General features: G+C 40.6%; 1 protein-coding gene across 2 annotated transcripts in view; it reads left to right on the top strand.

Moving 5' to 3' along the window:
• The window catches only part of RALBP1 (ralA binding protein 1), a 29541-nt gene extending 17132 nt beyond the window's left edge, over window positions 1-12409 (top strand). For both annotated transcript variants that reach the window (XM_081205607.1, XM_081205608.1), the window contains 6 exons: window positions 1888-2049; window positions 2634-2765; window positions 3782-3889; window positions 6516-6637; window positions 7444-7564; window positions 9618-12409. In XM_081205607.1, coding sequence (XP_081061733.1) covers window positions 1888-2049; window positions 2634-2765; window positions 3782-3889; window positions 6516-6637; window positions 7444-7564; window positions 9618-9902 — 930 coding nt within the window. In that variant the 3' untranslated portion in view covers window positions 9903-12409. The remainder of the gene's footprint in view (window positions 1-1887; window positions 2050-2633; window positions 2766-3781; window positions 3890-6515; window positions 6638-7443; window positions 7565-9617) is intronic.
• The last annotated feature ends 1812 nt before the right edge of the window (window positions 12410-14221 follow it).

Below are 14221 nucleotides of genomic sequence, written 5' to 3'. Positions count from 1 at the left end.
TGGATTAGGCAATGTTCTTTGATGTCTTTGCTTTGCTCCATCTCCCTTCTTAGCAGCCAACATAAAATGAATGCAACATGGTATTACCCTGTCATATCTTGTTATATATGTAGGATTAAGTTCAGTTGAAGTCATATATTTCTAGACTCCAGATTTTTTATGGAAACTAATGTGACAGCTAGATTCCAAAACAAATCAGTTTTCAAGGCCATGAACAGTAGTATCTCTTCTCAGTGTATACTTCCTTGTGTTTTTTAAAATGACAAGTGATAAAAAATACTTTATGCTTTGAATATTCTTATTATAGGTAGGGAGTTAAAAAGGCACTTTTTAAAATGTTGCAGGTATACAAAGTACTACAAAGTACTAAGACTTCATAGAGAGGATATAAATCAATGTTTTAACCCAGCTGGAGATTCTGAAATTGACAGTATAAAATTTTAGCAAATATTTTGCTTATTAAGAGTTCTGACATTTTTGGGATTGCAAGACATAAAGTTAACACTTTCTCTGGGATCCATTTCCTAGTGCTTAGACGTAACAAAGAAGGCTAACAGCACAGGGTCTTTATTTAAAAAACCCTGCTCTTGCCTAGTCAATTTTAGGAAGTTTGTAGGAACAGACTGGATGGATGTCTCTGGTTTTCTGTTATGTAAGAGCATCAAACTGGGGCATTCGGATTAGGCGGTCAGAAGTGCACGTTTGACACGTCACCTTCATAATCCATTTATATTAACATGTTGAATAATAGTATTGCTGTTATTTTACACTTCCAAAGCTCCTAAGATTTTCTAAGCCTATATGTGTATTAAAGATAAGGCAGACACAACATCTCATATACATCTCATAAAAGGAATGGGAAAGGGAGAAGCAAGCAAGCATTGGAGCAGCCGTTCCTTCTCTGATCAATGAATTAATCTTCTGTTTGCCATGGTGTTCTTCCTGGGAGCAGGGGGTGCAGCCTCCCATTGGTAGAGTCCAGAGTCTTCTTCCCTTTTGTTTTGTAGTACTAGAGCAACTGGTGTTACAATGCAGTTGGTATTGCCTAAATAAGAGAAGTCCAATGGTGCCGTTTTATCGTAAAGCCAAATCATGGTGAAAAGAACAAAGGAAAGATTGTCAGAAAGGTTTTTGCAACTTTCCTTTGTGGATTCTTCTACTGTTCTACAACTACCTGTCATTTAGTCCATCCTTGGCCTCTTCTCAGAACCCCTCCCATATCAGGCTAGTGGAGATGAACTCAAATATTGATTTCAATCATGTTACACTGGAAGAAAATGTACTGCTATTGCAGAGCAGAACACTCCACATTACTCTTAAAGGCAGGTCAAGCCAAAAGTTCAAAGTAAAAAGTAAAACAAAATAAAATTGTAAGATCATTTACTCAGCCTTTCCTGGATGAAAATTTCTCTTTGCCTGAAGGTGGCAAATGGTCAGACCCCAACGTTTAAACAAAAAACACATTTACTAGATTCCTTTGGAGCCTTGACAGTTAGGGAGTTAACAGTAGCAACAGCCTGGAGTTGTTATTAAAGCCAATTTGGAACTTAATTCTTATTTGCTGATGGTTACAATTGACATAAATGAGTAACTTGTTTAGGATCAAAGAGTCGACCATTACATTTCCGCCCAGATAGTTGTGTGATTTTTTTTTTAGGGGAAACAACGCAGTTTTAACATGATTACATTAGATTTTAACATGATTACATTTCAACAGCTAATTATTTTTAAACATGATCTCTGCGTCTTTAGCCTGTTCAGGAAGTTACAGGAAGGAATATCTTAGGTCTGTTAAGAATTATTTAGCATCTATGCTGTGGATGTTTGCAGACCAAATGATTAGAGAGGAAGGTCAAAAGTAGTAATTTGACTGTTACGTCTTTTCAGATCAGCAACCGTGTCTTGTATGTGTTTTTCACACATGTTCAAGAGTTCTTTGGAAATGTGATTCTGAAACGGGTGACAAAGCCTCTACGCTGGTCTAACATGGCAACAATGCCAGCATTGCCTGAAACACAGGAAAGCATCAAAGAAGAAATTAGAAGACAGGTTGGTGCACTTGTAGTTTTCTTGGCTCTTTCAGTTGAATTATTATATTGAAACAGGGCAAATTTCATACTGACCAGACAAATAATAATACAGGAGAAATTATCTTCATTTTATAAGAAATAAGTTTGGGTTTTAACATAGGATGTGATACATCTCAACTACAGAGTTGCTTCTCCTACTTTAATAAAAGAGGTGGTGAAGAAGGCTCCAGAATTTTTTGACTGGAAAGTAAGAACTAAAAATGAAGGAGCCTCAAGCTTCCCCTCCCGTTGTAGACAATTGTGTGTTGGGGGCAGGGGAATAACAGGGCAGGTTTACACCAGCTGTCAGCAGCTACTACTCACAATGGCTATGTTCTGCCTCCACTATGCTTCTGAATGCTATTCTGGGACTCACAAGTGGGTAGACTACTATTGCATTCAGATCTTGGTTTTGGGCTTCCCATAGACATCTCGTTTGCCATTGTGATATCAGGATGCTGGATGGGCTGCTGGCCTGATCCAACAGGCTCTTCTTATGTGCTTAAAAAAAAATTAAGCTTAGAAAGTGAATAATATTGCTGAATATGGTGTGTGTTTTACTAGGAATTCCTGTTGAATTGTTTACACCGAGACCTACAGGCGGGGATCAAAGATTTATCCAAAGAGGAGAGATTATGGGAGGTGCAAAGAATTTTGACTGCTCTCAAAAGGAAGCTAAGAGAAGCTAAAAGACAAGTGAGTTTCTTTGTATGTAACCCACACGAATTTTACCGGAAGAGTACTCTCATAATTTCTAAGCTGCCTCATTTGGTTTTTTGCTTTGGTGATAGAAATAGTAGCTAACATTGTCTTAATCAAAATACCATGCAATCCCTGACAGGGGAGACAGAGCTGTTCTTCCTTTCTGCTATGGAGGCTTTTAACTAGTCTAGTGCAGGATTGTTTATAGTTCATAGTTCTGATGGATCAAAATGTCTCACAGCATATTACTTCTTTTCCCCATCCTTAAATAAGAGGCTCCCTTTGACCATTGCCGTCCAGCATAGTTGTCCTTACTTAACACAGCATCAGAGGCAGGGATTCAAGTTCCTTAAAACACTGGGCACTGCTGCACATCAACAGTGGTTGAATTCCAGGATCTCATTATTGGGATCCTTGGTAGCCTATCCTGTAATAATGAATGGCCTGGTATCTGATAATGATAAAATTGTGTGTATTCCTGATATTTCACTTCTAAACCGTGCTGAGTTTCTGTTGCAAAGGCATGGAATAGAAATGTTGCATTAGATGACTGCTCTTCTCTTGGGACGCTTACAGTTTCTGGCTCTCAGTTTCACAGTTTGGTGTTTGAGCTCCTGACAAGGTTACCTTTCAGACTTTTGTTGTAATTGCCTTGGGCTTTATTGGCCGATGCCTTTTGTGTGGTTAATCACGATATCTTCAGGTATGTGAAAATGTCTGCTTGCCACAGTGCATAAATCAACTGATCTGTCTGCTGGGGGAACCCACAGTCTGCTTGTTCACAGAGAATCAAAAGCAGCTGCACAGATTTAACCGCCATCTGTCCTAGAAGGGAAAGCAAGTGATTAACCTGACCCACTAATGCTACTTCAGGAAGTTTGAAAACTTTAGATATTTTCTCAGTATAATAACAGCACAAAAACCTCTGTGAGCTCCTGTTTAGATACAGTTTCATTTAACCATATGGCTATGTTTGGCAGTGGCCATTAATCAAGATTTTTTCAATGCAGGAGTGTGAAACAAAGATTGCACGAGAGATTGCCAGCCTTTCAAAGGAGGATGTTTCCAAAGAGGAAATGAATGAGAATGAAGAAGTTATTAATATTCTGCTCGCTCAGGTAGTTTCTGATGTTGAATGCACTATTTTTTATTTTTCTTCCTCTTCTTCTTCCCCTTTTCACTATTCATTAAGGTAACATTTAACTGTTGCCAAACTGACTTGGAGAGAAACGGACATTCATATTTAAAGAATTCTTTGATACTTTAAGAATTCTTTGTTACTTTAACGAAACTTTAATTTATACAGTGAGGGGGGAAAGTATTTGATCCTCTGCTAAATTTGCCCGTTTGCCCTCTGATGAAGAAATGACCAGTCCATAATTTTAATGGTAGGTTTATTGTAGCTGTGAGAGACAGAATAACAACAGGAAAACCCCCAGAAACCCAGAAGACAAAAGTCAGCTACTCGAACCTTCAGCTCCCTCCACAGATTTTCAATGGGATTAAGGTCTGGAGACTGGCTAGGCCACCCCAGGACCTTCATGTGCTGCTTCTTGAGCCACTCCTGTGTTGCCTTGGCCGTGTGTTTTGGGTCATTGTCATGCTGGAATACCCACCCTCGACCCATTTTCAATGCCCTGGCTGAGGGAAGGAGGTGCTCACCCAAGATTTGACAATCATCCCTTCAATGCGGTGAAGGTGTCCTGTCCCCTTAGCAGAAAAACACCCCCAAAGCATAATATGCCCCCCTCCATGTTTGACGGTGGGGATGGTGTTCTTGGGGTCATAGGCAGCATTCCTCCTCCTCCAAACATGGCGAGTTGAGTTGATGCCAAAGAGCTTGATTTTGGACTCATCTGACCACAACACTTTCACCCAATTCTCCTCTGGGTCATTCAGATGTGCATGGGCAAACTGCAGACGGGCCTGTACATGTGCTGTCTTAAGCAAGGGGACCTTGCGGTCTCTGCAAAACCTCAGTCCTTCATGGCATAGTGTGTTACCCACTGTTTTCATGGTGACTATGGTGCCAGCTCCCCTGAGATCATTGACAAATTCCCCCCGTGTAGTTCTGGGCTGCTTCATCACCATTCTCATGATGATTGCAACTTCACGAGATGAAATCTTGCATGGAGCCCCAGACCAAGGGAGGTTGACAGTTATTTTGTGTTTCTTCCATTTGCCAATTATTGCACGAGCTGTTATCACCTTCTCACCAAGCTGCTTGGCAATAGTCTTGTAGCCCAGTCCAGCCTTGTGCAAGTCTACAATCTTGTCCCTGACATCCTTGGACAGCTCTTTGGTCTTGGTCATGGTAGCTACTTTGGAATCTGCTGGATTGATTGCTTCTATCAACAGGTGTCTTTTGTACAGGTACTGTAACGAGCTGGGATTACAGGTAAGACCTCTCCCTTACAGCAGGTGCTTCTAATTTCAGCTCGTTACATACAGTGAAGATACCAGGTAGCCTGACATCTGGCTGGTTGATAGATAGATCAAATACTTATTTCACTCATTATAATGCACATCAATCTCTGACTTTTGTCTTCTTGGTTTCTGGGGATTTTCCTGTTGTTATTCTGTCTCTCACAGCTACAATAAACTTACCATTAAAATTATGGACTGGTCATTTCTTTGTCAGAGGGCAAATGGGCAAATTTAGCAGGGGATCAAATACTCTTCCCCCCCCCCCTCACTGTAGGTGCATTCTAATTAATCTTATTGAGCATCTGAAAGGTGGGGCAGGGATGGCTAGAAAGATGTCATGCTTAGTTCCAGATGCTCATTTTGTTTGTGGTGACCTTGATGAGCACCTGATGAGGCTGGTGTAACTGCTTGCTCATCCCAAAATGGACCCTTCTTAGCTCAGACCCCTGGGATCCTCACTATTTGGGAGTGGATGGGGAAGACAGTGATTTCAACCACTGGCTTCTGAGTTAACAAAGTTGTTACAGAAGTGTTGTTAATTCAGGATAACAGGATGCCCTTTCGGTAGTTGCTGTATGGATTAATTTAATGAATTGCTGCCTTCCAGCAGCCCCTGCAATTTCTGGCACTACACTGGCCATTCCTACTAATACTGCTTGTTCCTCAGCTACCTGTAGGAATCCCATGTCCATTCTTTACCATCCTTGGTTTTTTTAAATTTCTGGTCATGCACCCCAAAACAGTCCCTTAGGTGCCCAAGTAACACCCACCTCCCCATTTATTCTTCCTATGTCCCAATCCTATCTTCATTAAAAGAGAAAATTGTGGTCCAGGGCAAGGTTATCAAAATACTGTAACTATGGTAAGTCAAGCTTAAATCATGCGGTACAGCCCAAACTCCACCAGGCCGTCCCACATTTGCTTATTCAGGATTTCTGTGGGATGTAGTGCTTCAGTTTTCCACTGGAGCTGAGAGCATTCAAGTGGTTAGGAATCAGAAGAGGAAGTAGAGCTTCCTAAATGGTGGTTTTGTACACTAAAGAACAAACAGTATATTGAACTTCCTCCCATAAAGTTGTGCAGTTGGTGAGATAAATGCCTTGGTCTGGAAAATTATATGGGGAGATGTCTTGGCACGGCGAGTTTTATGCTTTCTTTCCCAGTCAGCATCCTAACCATCTCTTCCCTTTTCCACCCCCTGCCCAACAGCTTTAGAAGCTATAGTTCATGTGTTTAGTCAAGAAAGGAAGGGTAGCAATTGCAGTGTAATATCCCTGATCCATAAACCAATGGCTTAAGTAATCTAATCTTTTGCAGGAGAACGAGATTTTGACAGAACAAGAAGAGCTGCTGGCAATGGAGCAGTTTTTGCGCAGGCAAATTGCCACCGAAAAAGAGGAAATAGATCGCCTCCAAGCAGAAATAGCAGAAATTCAAAGGTAACAACCTCTCTGGAATCAAGCTTTCTGAATTCTAAAATAATATTTTTAAATCAATATGCTCATACTGGAGTGTGATGGAAGGATAATTATATTGCACCCTTTGGCTATTTTTGACTACATCATCCTAACACTACACTTTGGCTTCAATCTTAGTAAAATCCAGTAAACTTAACAGGCTGTTGAATTTTACCATATTAGCAGAAGTGGTTCTATGTTTTAGTGGTTCTGTAAGTAGCTTCTTGAAAAGTGTTCTAAGTGTAATATTTGAAAGTATATGTTTAGTCACACTTCTCCATATACAGTATAAAAGTAAAGGTAGCCCCGCCCGTAGGGCCAGTCTTGACAGACTCTAGGGTTATGCGCTCATCTCACTCTAGAGGCCAGGAGCCGGCACCGTCCGCAGACACTTCCGGGTCACATGGCCAGCGTGACGAAGCTGCTCTGGCGAGCCGGCACCAGCGCAGCACACGGAAACGCCGTTTACCTTCCCGCTATAAAGCGGTATCTATTTATCTACTTGCACTTTAAGGGTGCTTTCGAACTGCTAGGTGGCAGGAGCTGGGACCGAACAACGGGAGCTCACCCCGCCGTGGGGATTCGAACCACCGACCATACGATCGGCAAGTCCTAGGCACTGTGGTTTTACCTACAGCGCCACCCGCATCCCTCAGTATACCATACAGTAAACATGTATTTGTGCTCCAGTTCATGTCCATTATGTGGCAATTGATTAATGCTGTATAGCAATCTAGGCAAACCGAGAAGTATGCTTAAAAAACCCCAAACGTGTTCATCTATTTTAGTCGGCAGCATGGTCGAAGCGAAACCGAAGAATATTCTTCTGAAAGTGAGAGTGAGAGCGAAGATGAGGAAGAGCTACAAATAATCTTGGAAGACTTGCAGAGGCAGAATGAAGAACTGGAGGTGAGACTGCACTACTGCAAAATATTTATTCATTGAACTTTTTGTAGAGCTGAGAGGTTTAATCAGGAGAAGGATCAGAATATTTATGGCAGGTCTGTGTATGTCATCTGGAAACACAGCCTCTGATACGCCTCATTCTGTCACCTAATGAATCACAACCTGTTTTTGGCAGGCATGAGGTTGTTTTCATTGAAAATGTCTTGAATATATGTAGTTCTGCTACAGTGCTGGCAATTTTCAGGGGGGTGGGCAGATATAGTGGTTAACTCCTTTTTACTAGTTTCCATTGCTTTAGCTTGGGAAATAGAAAAACAATATTGGAGCTACATATACAGTATGTTCTTAGGACTAGTGATACATTTCAACTGAATTGCTGCCTTACTAGTTTGACAAGTATAGAATAGACATTTTCAAATACTGGGTGTGTCTTCAGATCTAAAAACATTCTTAATTGCTTTATTATATTTTACAATAACTTGACTATCTTATGTAACTTAATAAATATTAAAATTATAATTAAAAATGTGGAAGGGTGGACACTTAAAAGATTAAATTATATTGTACTATTGCCACATTTATATTGCAAATTATGACTCTTGCCCTTCCTAGTGTTGCTTTTGTAATCTTTAATACACCTTCTCTGCTGGTCTTCCCAGCACTGGCAAGGAAACTGCACAAGTTACATAATCTCCATTACTAATGGAAACGATTGTATTATATGCATTTATTTTAGTTACTTTATATAGTAACAATAATACATAGATATGTGAAATCACAAAAACTACATAAAAACACGTGAGAGAGACTGTTGCCAAAGAATCACTGAATGAACTGGAAATACAAAATTCTTCTCTGAAGCTAAATCTTAGATGGGAATTTTTTCGAGTTGTTGATGAGGTCTCTGGATTATATCTTGCTTTGTTACTACCTCAAAACCAATGCAGAAATCAGGAATTTTTCAAGCTTGGGAGCTGCAAATAATCCTCTGGCTTCCTATGCATTTCTTCCAAAGCATGTTTCCTTGTGGAAAATTTGAATGCTAACAAATTAATTAAACAATTAACTTAGTTGAACAATACAGAATTACAAATATGAATCAACTACCTGATGTAAAGCATCCAAAATAACTTAACCTGCAGAATTTCCTAAATAGGGTTTTTGCTCCCTACATGTTACAATATAAAAGGTCTTAATGTTATTAACTACTGACGTTTTAAAATAAAAATGATTTAGAGTACTCCGAGTGCTTCATACCTTGCTACATACAGTCATACCTTGGTTTTCAAATGGCTTGGCTCCTAAACAAATTGGCTCCCAAATTGTGAGTGTTCCGGTTTGTGAACGTTTTTCAGAAGCCAAACATCTGACACAGCTTCCGCTTGGTTTTCAAACAGTTTCAGGAGTCGAATGGACTCCTGGAACGGATTAAGTTCGAGAACCAAGGTTCCACCGTATTATCTCTGTAATCCATTCAGCAACCTCTAAGGTAGGTCACTGTTGCCTCCATATTGCAGGTGGAAGAGTGAGGCTAAGAGACAGTGACTCAGCTAAGTCAACCCTGCACTAACTATTCTGAGAGTAAGTCCCACTGAACCTGGGATTTCACTTCTTGTACAATCTGAACTAGGGATTTGCACCTCACATTCAAAGCCACCATGTTACCGTCATTTTTGTAATACTTGTGGGCACACAGAAGCTCAGAGTAAAGTGAAAATGCAAACTGTATAAACAAATGTAATTTCCCAGTGAATGCTAGGGAGGAAAGACCCACAATTTTAAACTTGTGATTACTGCAAGAACCTTCTCTAGTGGAGAGGGAGTTAGCAGCATCTTGTGTCACTGTTTATTCTCCTGTGGTTATAAATACCCAGATCCTCCTGGGCTGGATTTTCCACACGCCTCATTTCTAACCCTTCTCCCATGAACATACTTGTGCCCCTTCCAAGGAAAAGTTACATTGTGTGATGCTCTATTAACGATTCATTAGCCGCATAAGTAGCTGTTTGTAGCTGAAGTGACCCTCCCCCCTCCCTCCCTCTTGTGCTGGATAAAGATTAAGAACAACCATCTGAACCAAGCGATTCATGAAGAGCGAGAGGCCATCATTGAATTGCGAGTGCAGCTCCGGCTCTTGCAGATGCAGCGAGCAAAATCGGAGCAGCAGGTGCAGGAAGAAGAGGAGCTTGAGAAACGGGCAGGCGCATCCCAGCAGCAGCCCCAGCCGCAGCCGCCAAGAGAGACTGTCCCGGAGACAAAAGCAGCGAAAGAGCAGCCAAAGGCAATCAAGGAGCCAGTGAAGCCATCGCCAAGCAAGGAGCGAAAGGAAACACCAATTTAATTGGATTCCTAAGGTATTCAGGAGACCACCTGGGGCAAAGCCAGGACTGTGCAACTTACTGTAAATCTGAGGCATGTATATTCTGTAAATAGGTTGTCTTTTACACCCTGGAGACATTTTGTCTCCTCCCTAGCTGTGGCTTCTGCCTATCAGGCTCAGGTTATTTGGAAGGACCAAGCAATTTGAGATGGGGAAGAGGGTGCAGCACAGCTGTTACTTTGCGACGTCAGATACTGGCATCAGGTGACAATAAATGACTCGCTGGGAAGTTTTATTTTCAAACAGTTGGGTCTGGAGAAGTCTTGGAAATTCTCTCATGTGTTTTCTTCCTAAGGGCTACTTCATGCGTTTCATTTCACTACCCTTAGTGTAGGGGGAAAGCCTACATACCCAGCCTTGTAATTGGCCACTCTTCCTGGTAGCCATAGGCAGTAGAATTTCCCGCCAGTTGTATAGATGCTGGTGGGAGAGGGTTGGATTGCTCTGTTCCTTTTTCACCATACCACTTGACAGAAGGCCTTTTTCCTAGTATTGACTCTAGAGAAGGGATCTTCCTTTCCTCTGCAGCCAACTTGAAAATGTAAGCAACTAGCCTTGTAGCCTGGATTTTTTTAAAAAAACTAGCCTGTTAATAAGTTGTATGGGCTTATTTAAAAGGCTGCACATGTCTATGTATGTGTCATGTGCAGATCATGCTCGTTTCTATTTTGCTGTACACACACACACACACACACACACACACGTTGGGAAGGCACAGTTGACAGCAACAAAATAGATAAATGCAACTATCATTCATAATAGTGTTCACATTTTTTCCACTGTGCTGGTGAAAGATAAATGTGTGAAGTGGCTCTTGGGTCAGAATCAGTTCCAACCCATAACCATAAATTTACTTGCTTTGTGAATTTCTTTGCTCTCCATTGTAATTTCTATCTTTTTACTTACTCTTGCTTGTGCTTTTGGTACAGATTATGAGCAGTGGAGCTTTACAAAGTAGATTTGTCCTGAGTGGATGGAAAGTCTCCAAGGGCAAAACATTAGTGTTATTCAGCATGTTCTCATTCTCATTTGACATTTTTAAAGCTGTATGGAACTATACGTAAAGCTGCGATGCAAAGATTGATGAGCACAGCCCCATAAATGAAAGTTACCCACAAAGATCTGTTAAACCTTGGCAATGCACTTAAGTATAGGACTAATTAACTAGGAAATGTATGTTCCTTACAGGTGAGAATACAAGCACCGTATAAGTAAATAGTAAGCACCTCGTAATGCAGACTCTGTTCATATATTTTTAAAGTTTATTCATATGTTTGTGGATAATGCTTTGATAATTTAACAGGGACCCACACATTTTCACTTAATAGCCAACCCCCAATTGGTGGTTGCTAAACTTGGAAAGGGGCTGGAGCTTATTTTTGATGTACTGTTCTTCTGAGATGCAGAGTACTTTCAAGTACAGTGCAACACAAAGAACTCTGACCTCCTCCTGGAGCTAGAAAGGTGGTGGGAAATCACCTGTGCCATTGTACTGTGCCCCTGAGAAGCATGGGAATTTCTCCAGGATTGTCACAGAAGTTGCACTGTGCTTCTGGTGCATGTGGAATGCCTAGGATACAGCATGACACAGAGAAGCAACTACCCACTTCTAAGGATTGAGGCTAGGAAGGGAATGGTTGATCATCCGTGAGAGTGATGCAGTGATTTTGGGGCACCCTAAGCTACTCTGAAGTATAGTGTGACTACTGAGACAAATCCTTAACTCCAAGCTCAGGAGGCGGACTGTGGCTCATCATTCTTTCCAAAGGACAATGGGACATGGTGAGCATATTTGTGAACTTCTGAGTAATTAAAGCTGTTGGACAATGTGGCTTACTTAATCAGGTAATAATATACTCCTCTCTTTGTAGACAAGTTCAAGCTATTCAGATGTCCTCCAACAATTCCTGATGGAGAGCTGCTTCCTTTTGCTTGATCATTTTCTGTTGCCAGCAACAAATTGTTTTGGTAACGTTTGTATTTCAGCAGCACCCATTTTTAAAAGCCCAGTTTAATTGAATTGGTCGTCTCAGTAATGTAGAACAGATTCCACAGGGTGCTTTATAGCTTATTTACCGTAGTTTCTAGTCTGCATTATTTATTTTGTTTGGTGTGGTTTTCTTTGCCTATTGCACTGCTTATGAATCATTGGCCGTGATTTTATTTTGTACAAATAACGCTTTGATATATGTTACAGAGAACAGATTTTTTTAAACCTTGAAGAAAAGAATTTATGGGGACTGGTCAGATGACGGTTGTGTGTGCATAAAGCATTTTCCTTTGCCTGTTACATACATTTTATATTTTCTGGCAGTATTTAAACTTTTTTTTTGTTTAAATTCTCACTAATTTCTATTAAATTGTCAAACCTTTATATAATCAATGTTCATCAAGCAAATATCTTGCTGCTGGTTAACTTCTATTTTGTCAATACCATGTTAATCAAGTAAATAAATTCTACAGCCATCTGCATGTGGTTTTATTTAACTACAGGAAACAACAAATAACTTGGACAGGTTCAATACCTACCATCTCCAGAAAGAGCTGGGAATGTCCCATCTGAAAGCCTGGAGTGGTGTTACCAAGTAGCGTAGACAGTACTGAGCTCAACAGTTCAGTGATCTGATTCCATGCAAGGCAGCTTCTAGGTCGATATCCACTGTAAGCTGTAACTATCTCAAGCACTTGTTGCTGTCCAAATGTGACTTGTACAGGCACATGTAAGGCTTCTGGGGAAATGGGGAAGTGTTGTGTAATAGAGACTCTGCAACTGGGAACACCCACAGACAGCATTTGCAGTCTCTTGAGATAGGAACAAATTCAACAAGGTTTGCTTTTGAATAGATGTGCATACATTTGCACCGTTAATTTGCAGTCTGCATTGTTGCTGCTTCATGATAGCAAAAGTAAATATTAAGCAGCTGCCTGTGTGGTAACACAGTACAAAAAAAATCTGGCAAGTTTGACATGTTATGATCAAAACGAGTATGTTTTTCCACTAGACGGCAGGTGATGGGAAAGAACAAGCTGAAAGAAAAAGATTAGTCAACCACATGAATATGAAGAACTGGTTGAATTAATCACTGTACATTTATTCTAACACTTATGAAAGCAAATGCAGGTTTAAACATTTTTTTAAAAGGCTGCATGAACTTAGAATTGGGTATGTTTTTTTTCAGATTGTGGTGCTTTCTAATAGACAATATGGGGTGCACCAAGTGGTCAGATGCTGCAACATTGTTAAGTTAAGCAGCTATAGACCCTTGGATGAGAAACCACTGAAACTTCAAGTAAAAAGCAAGGCATGAATACAACCATTTTTAAAAAAAAGCCCAATATGTAGCTCAAGGAATAAAGGAGCCTATAGTTCTAAAAAGGATAAAAAGAGCACTTCAATACAGAAACATACCAGCCATTAGACACACTGAAAAAACAATACAAAAACAAGTCAACGGAAGGTGGTAGGGGCAATGGCACTCTGTTGTGTATTGTTTTGCAACAGACTTGTGGGATCCAAATAACAAACCAGCATCATGGCTCACTGTGGACATTCTCAAGGAGACTGCATGAGATTTAGGACGCTGTCTGAACTGGAACACCCCATGACACATGGTTACAACCCAGCCTTCCTACTCCATCAGAGCATTAGTGTGCCATACTACTTTCAGGCAGCCTAGTTTTCTAATACTGATTATCAGGCCAGGATCTGGCCATGAATACTTGGCTTCTCAGAGCTTCCAAATAACTAACACCATAGTTTTATCTGAACATCACAAGTTGAGGTAGGAGCATATGCATATAAATTCATGTATACATAGACAGACACATATATATGTGAAATAACCGATATCACTAAACATAGTAAATCATAGTAGGGAGCTGCTACAACTACTATATGAAAAGAAATAAGGCAGAACCAGCATTCGTTATGCATTTCTAACCTCATGATTTTAACAGCCACTTTGCACATCGATAACTAGCCACCATGAACATGTGCAGCATTTGTCAGTCCCCCGTCCCCCCCATTATGACTCTTGAACCAAGCTTTCAGCCTGGGGACATACATACACAATACCAGTTACACACATTTCTTCAGAGTAGGACATCCACCTGTCCTTGGGTAACCACACACACACACATACACACACACTCGCCATGAGAAGTTAAACACAATTTTAGACCCACATGCCACCATCAGAACAGGAAAAGGAGAGACTTGATAAAAGCATTCCCTATTTGCAAGCTTTTATACAGTATTAAGAGAAGGAGATTTCATTCGC

Source organism: Podarcis bocagei (assembly GCF_964188305.1).
Source record: "Podarcis bocagei genome assembly, chromosome: 8".
Classification (NCBI taxonomy): Eukaryota; Metazoa; Chordata; class Lepidosauria; order Squamata; family Lacertidae; genus Podarcis; species Podarcis bocagei.
This window is presented reverse-complemented; position numbering and strand designations above follow the sequence as displayed.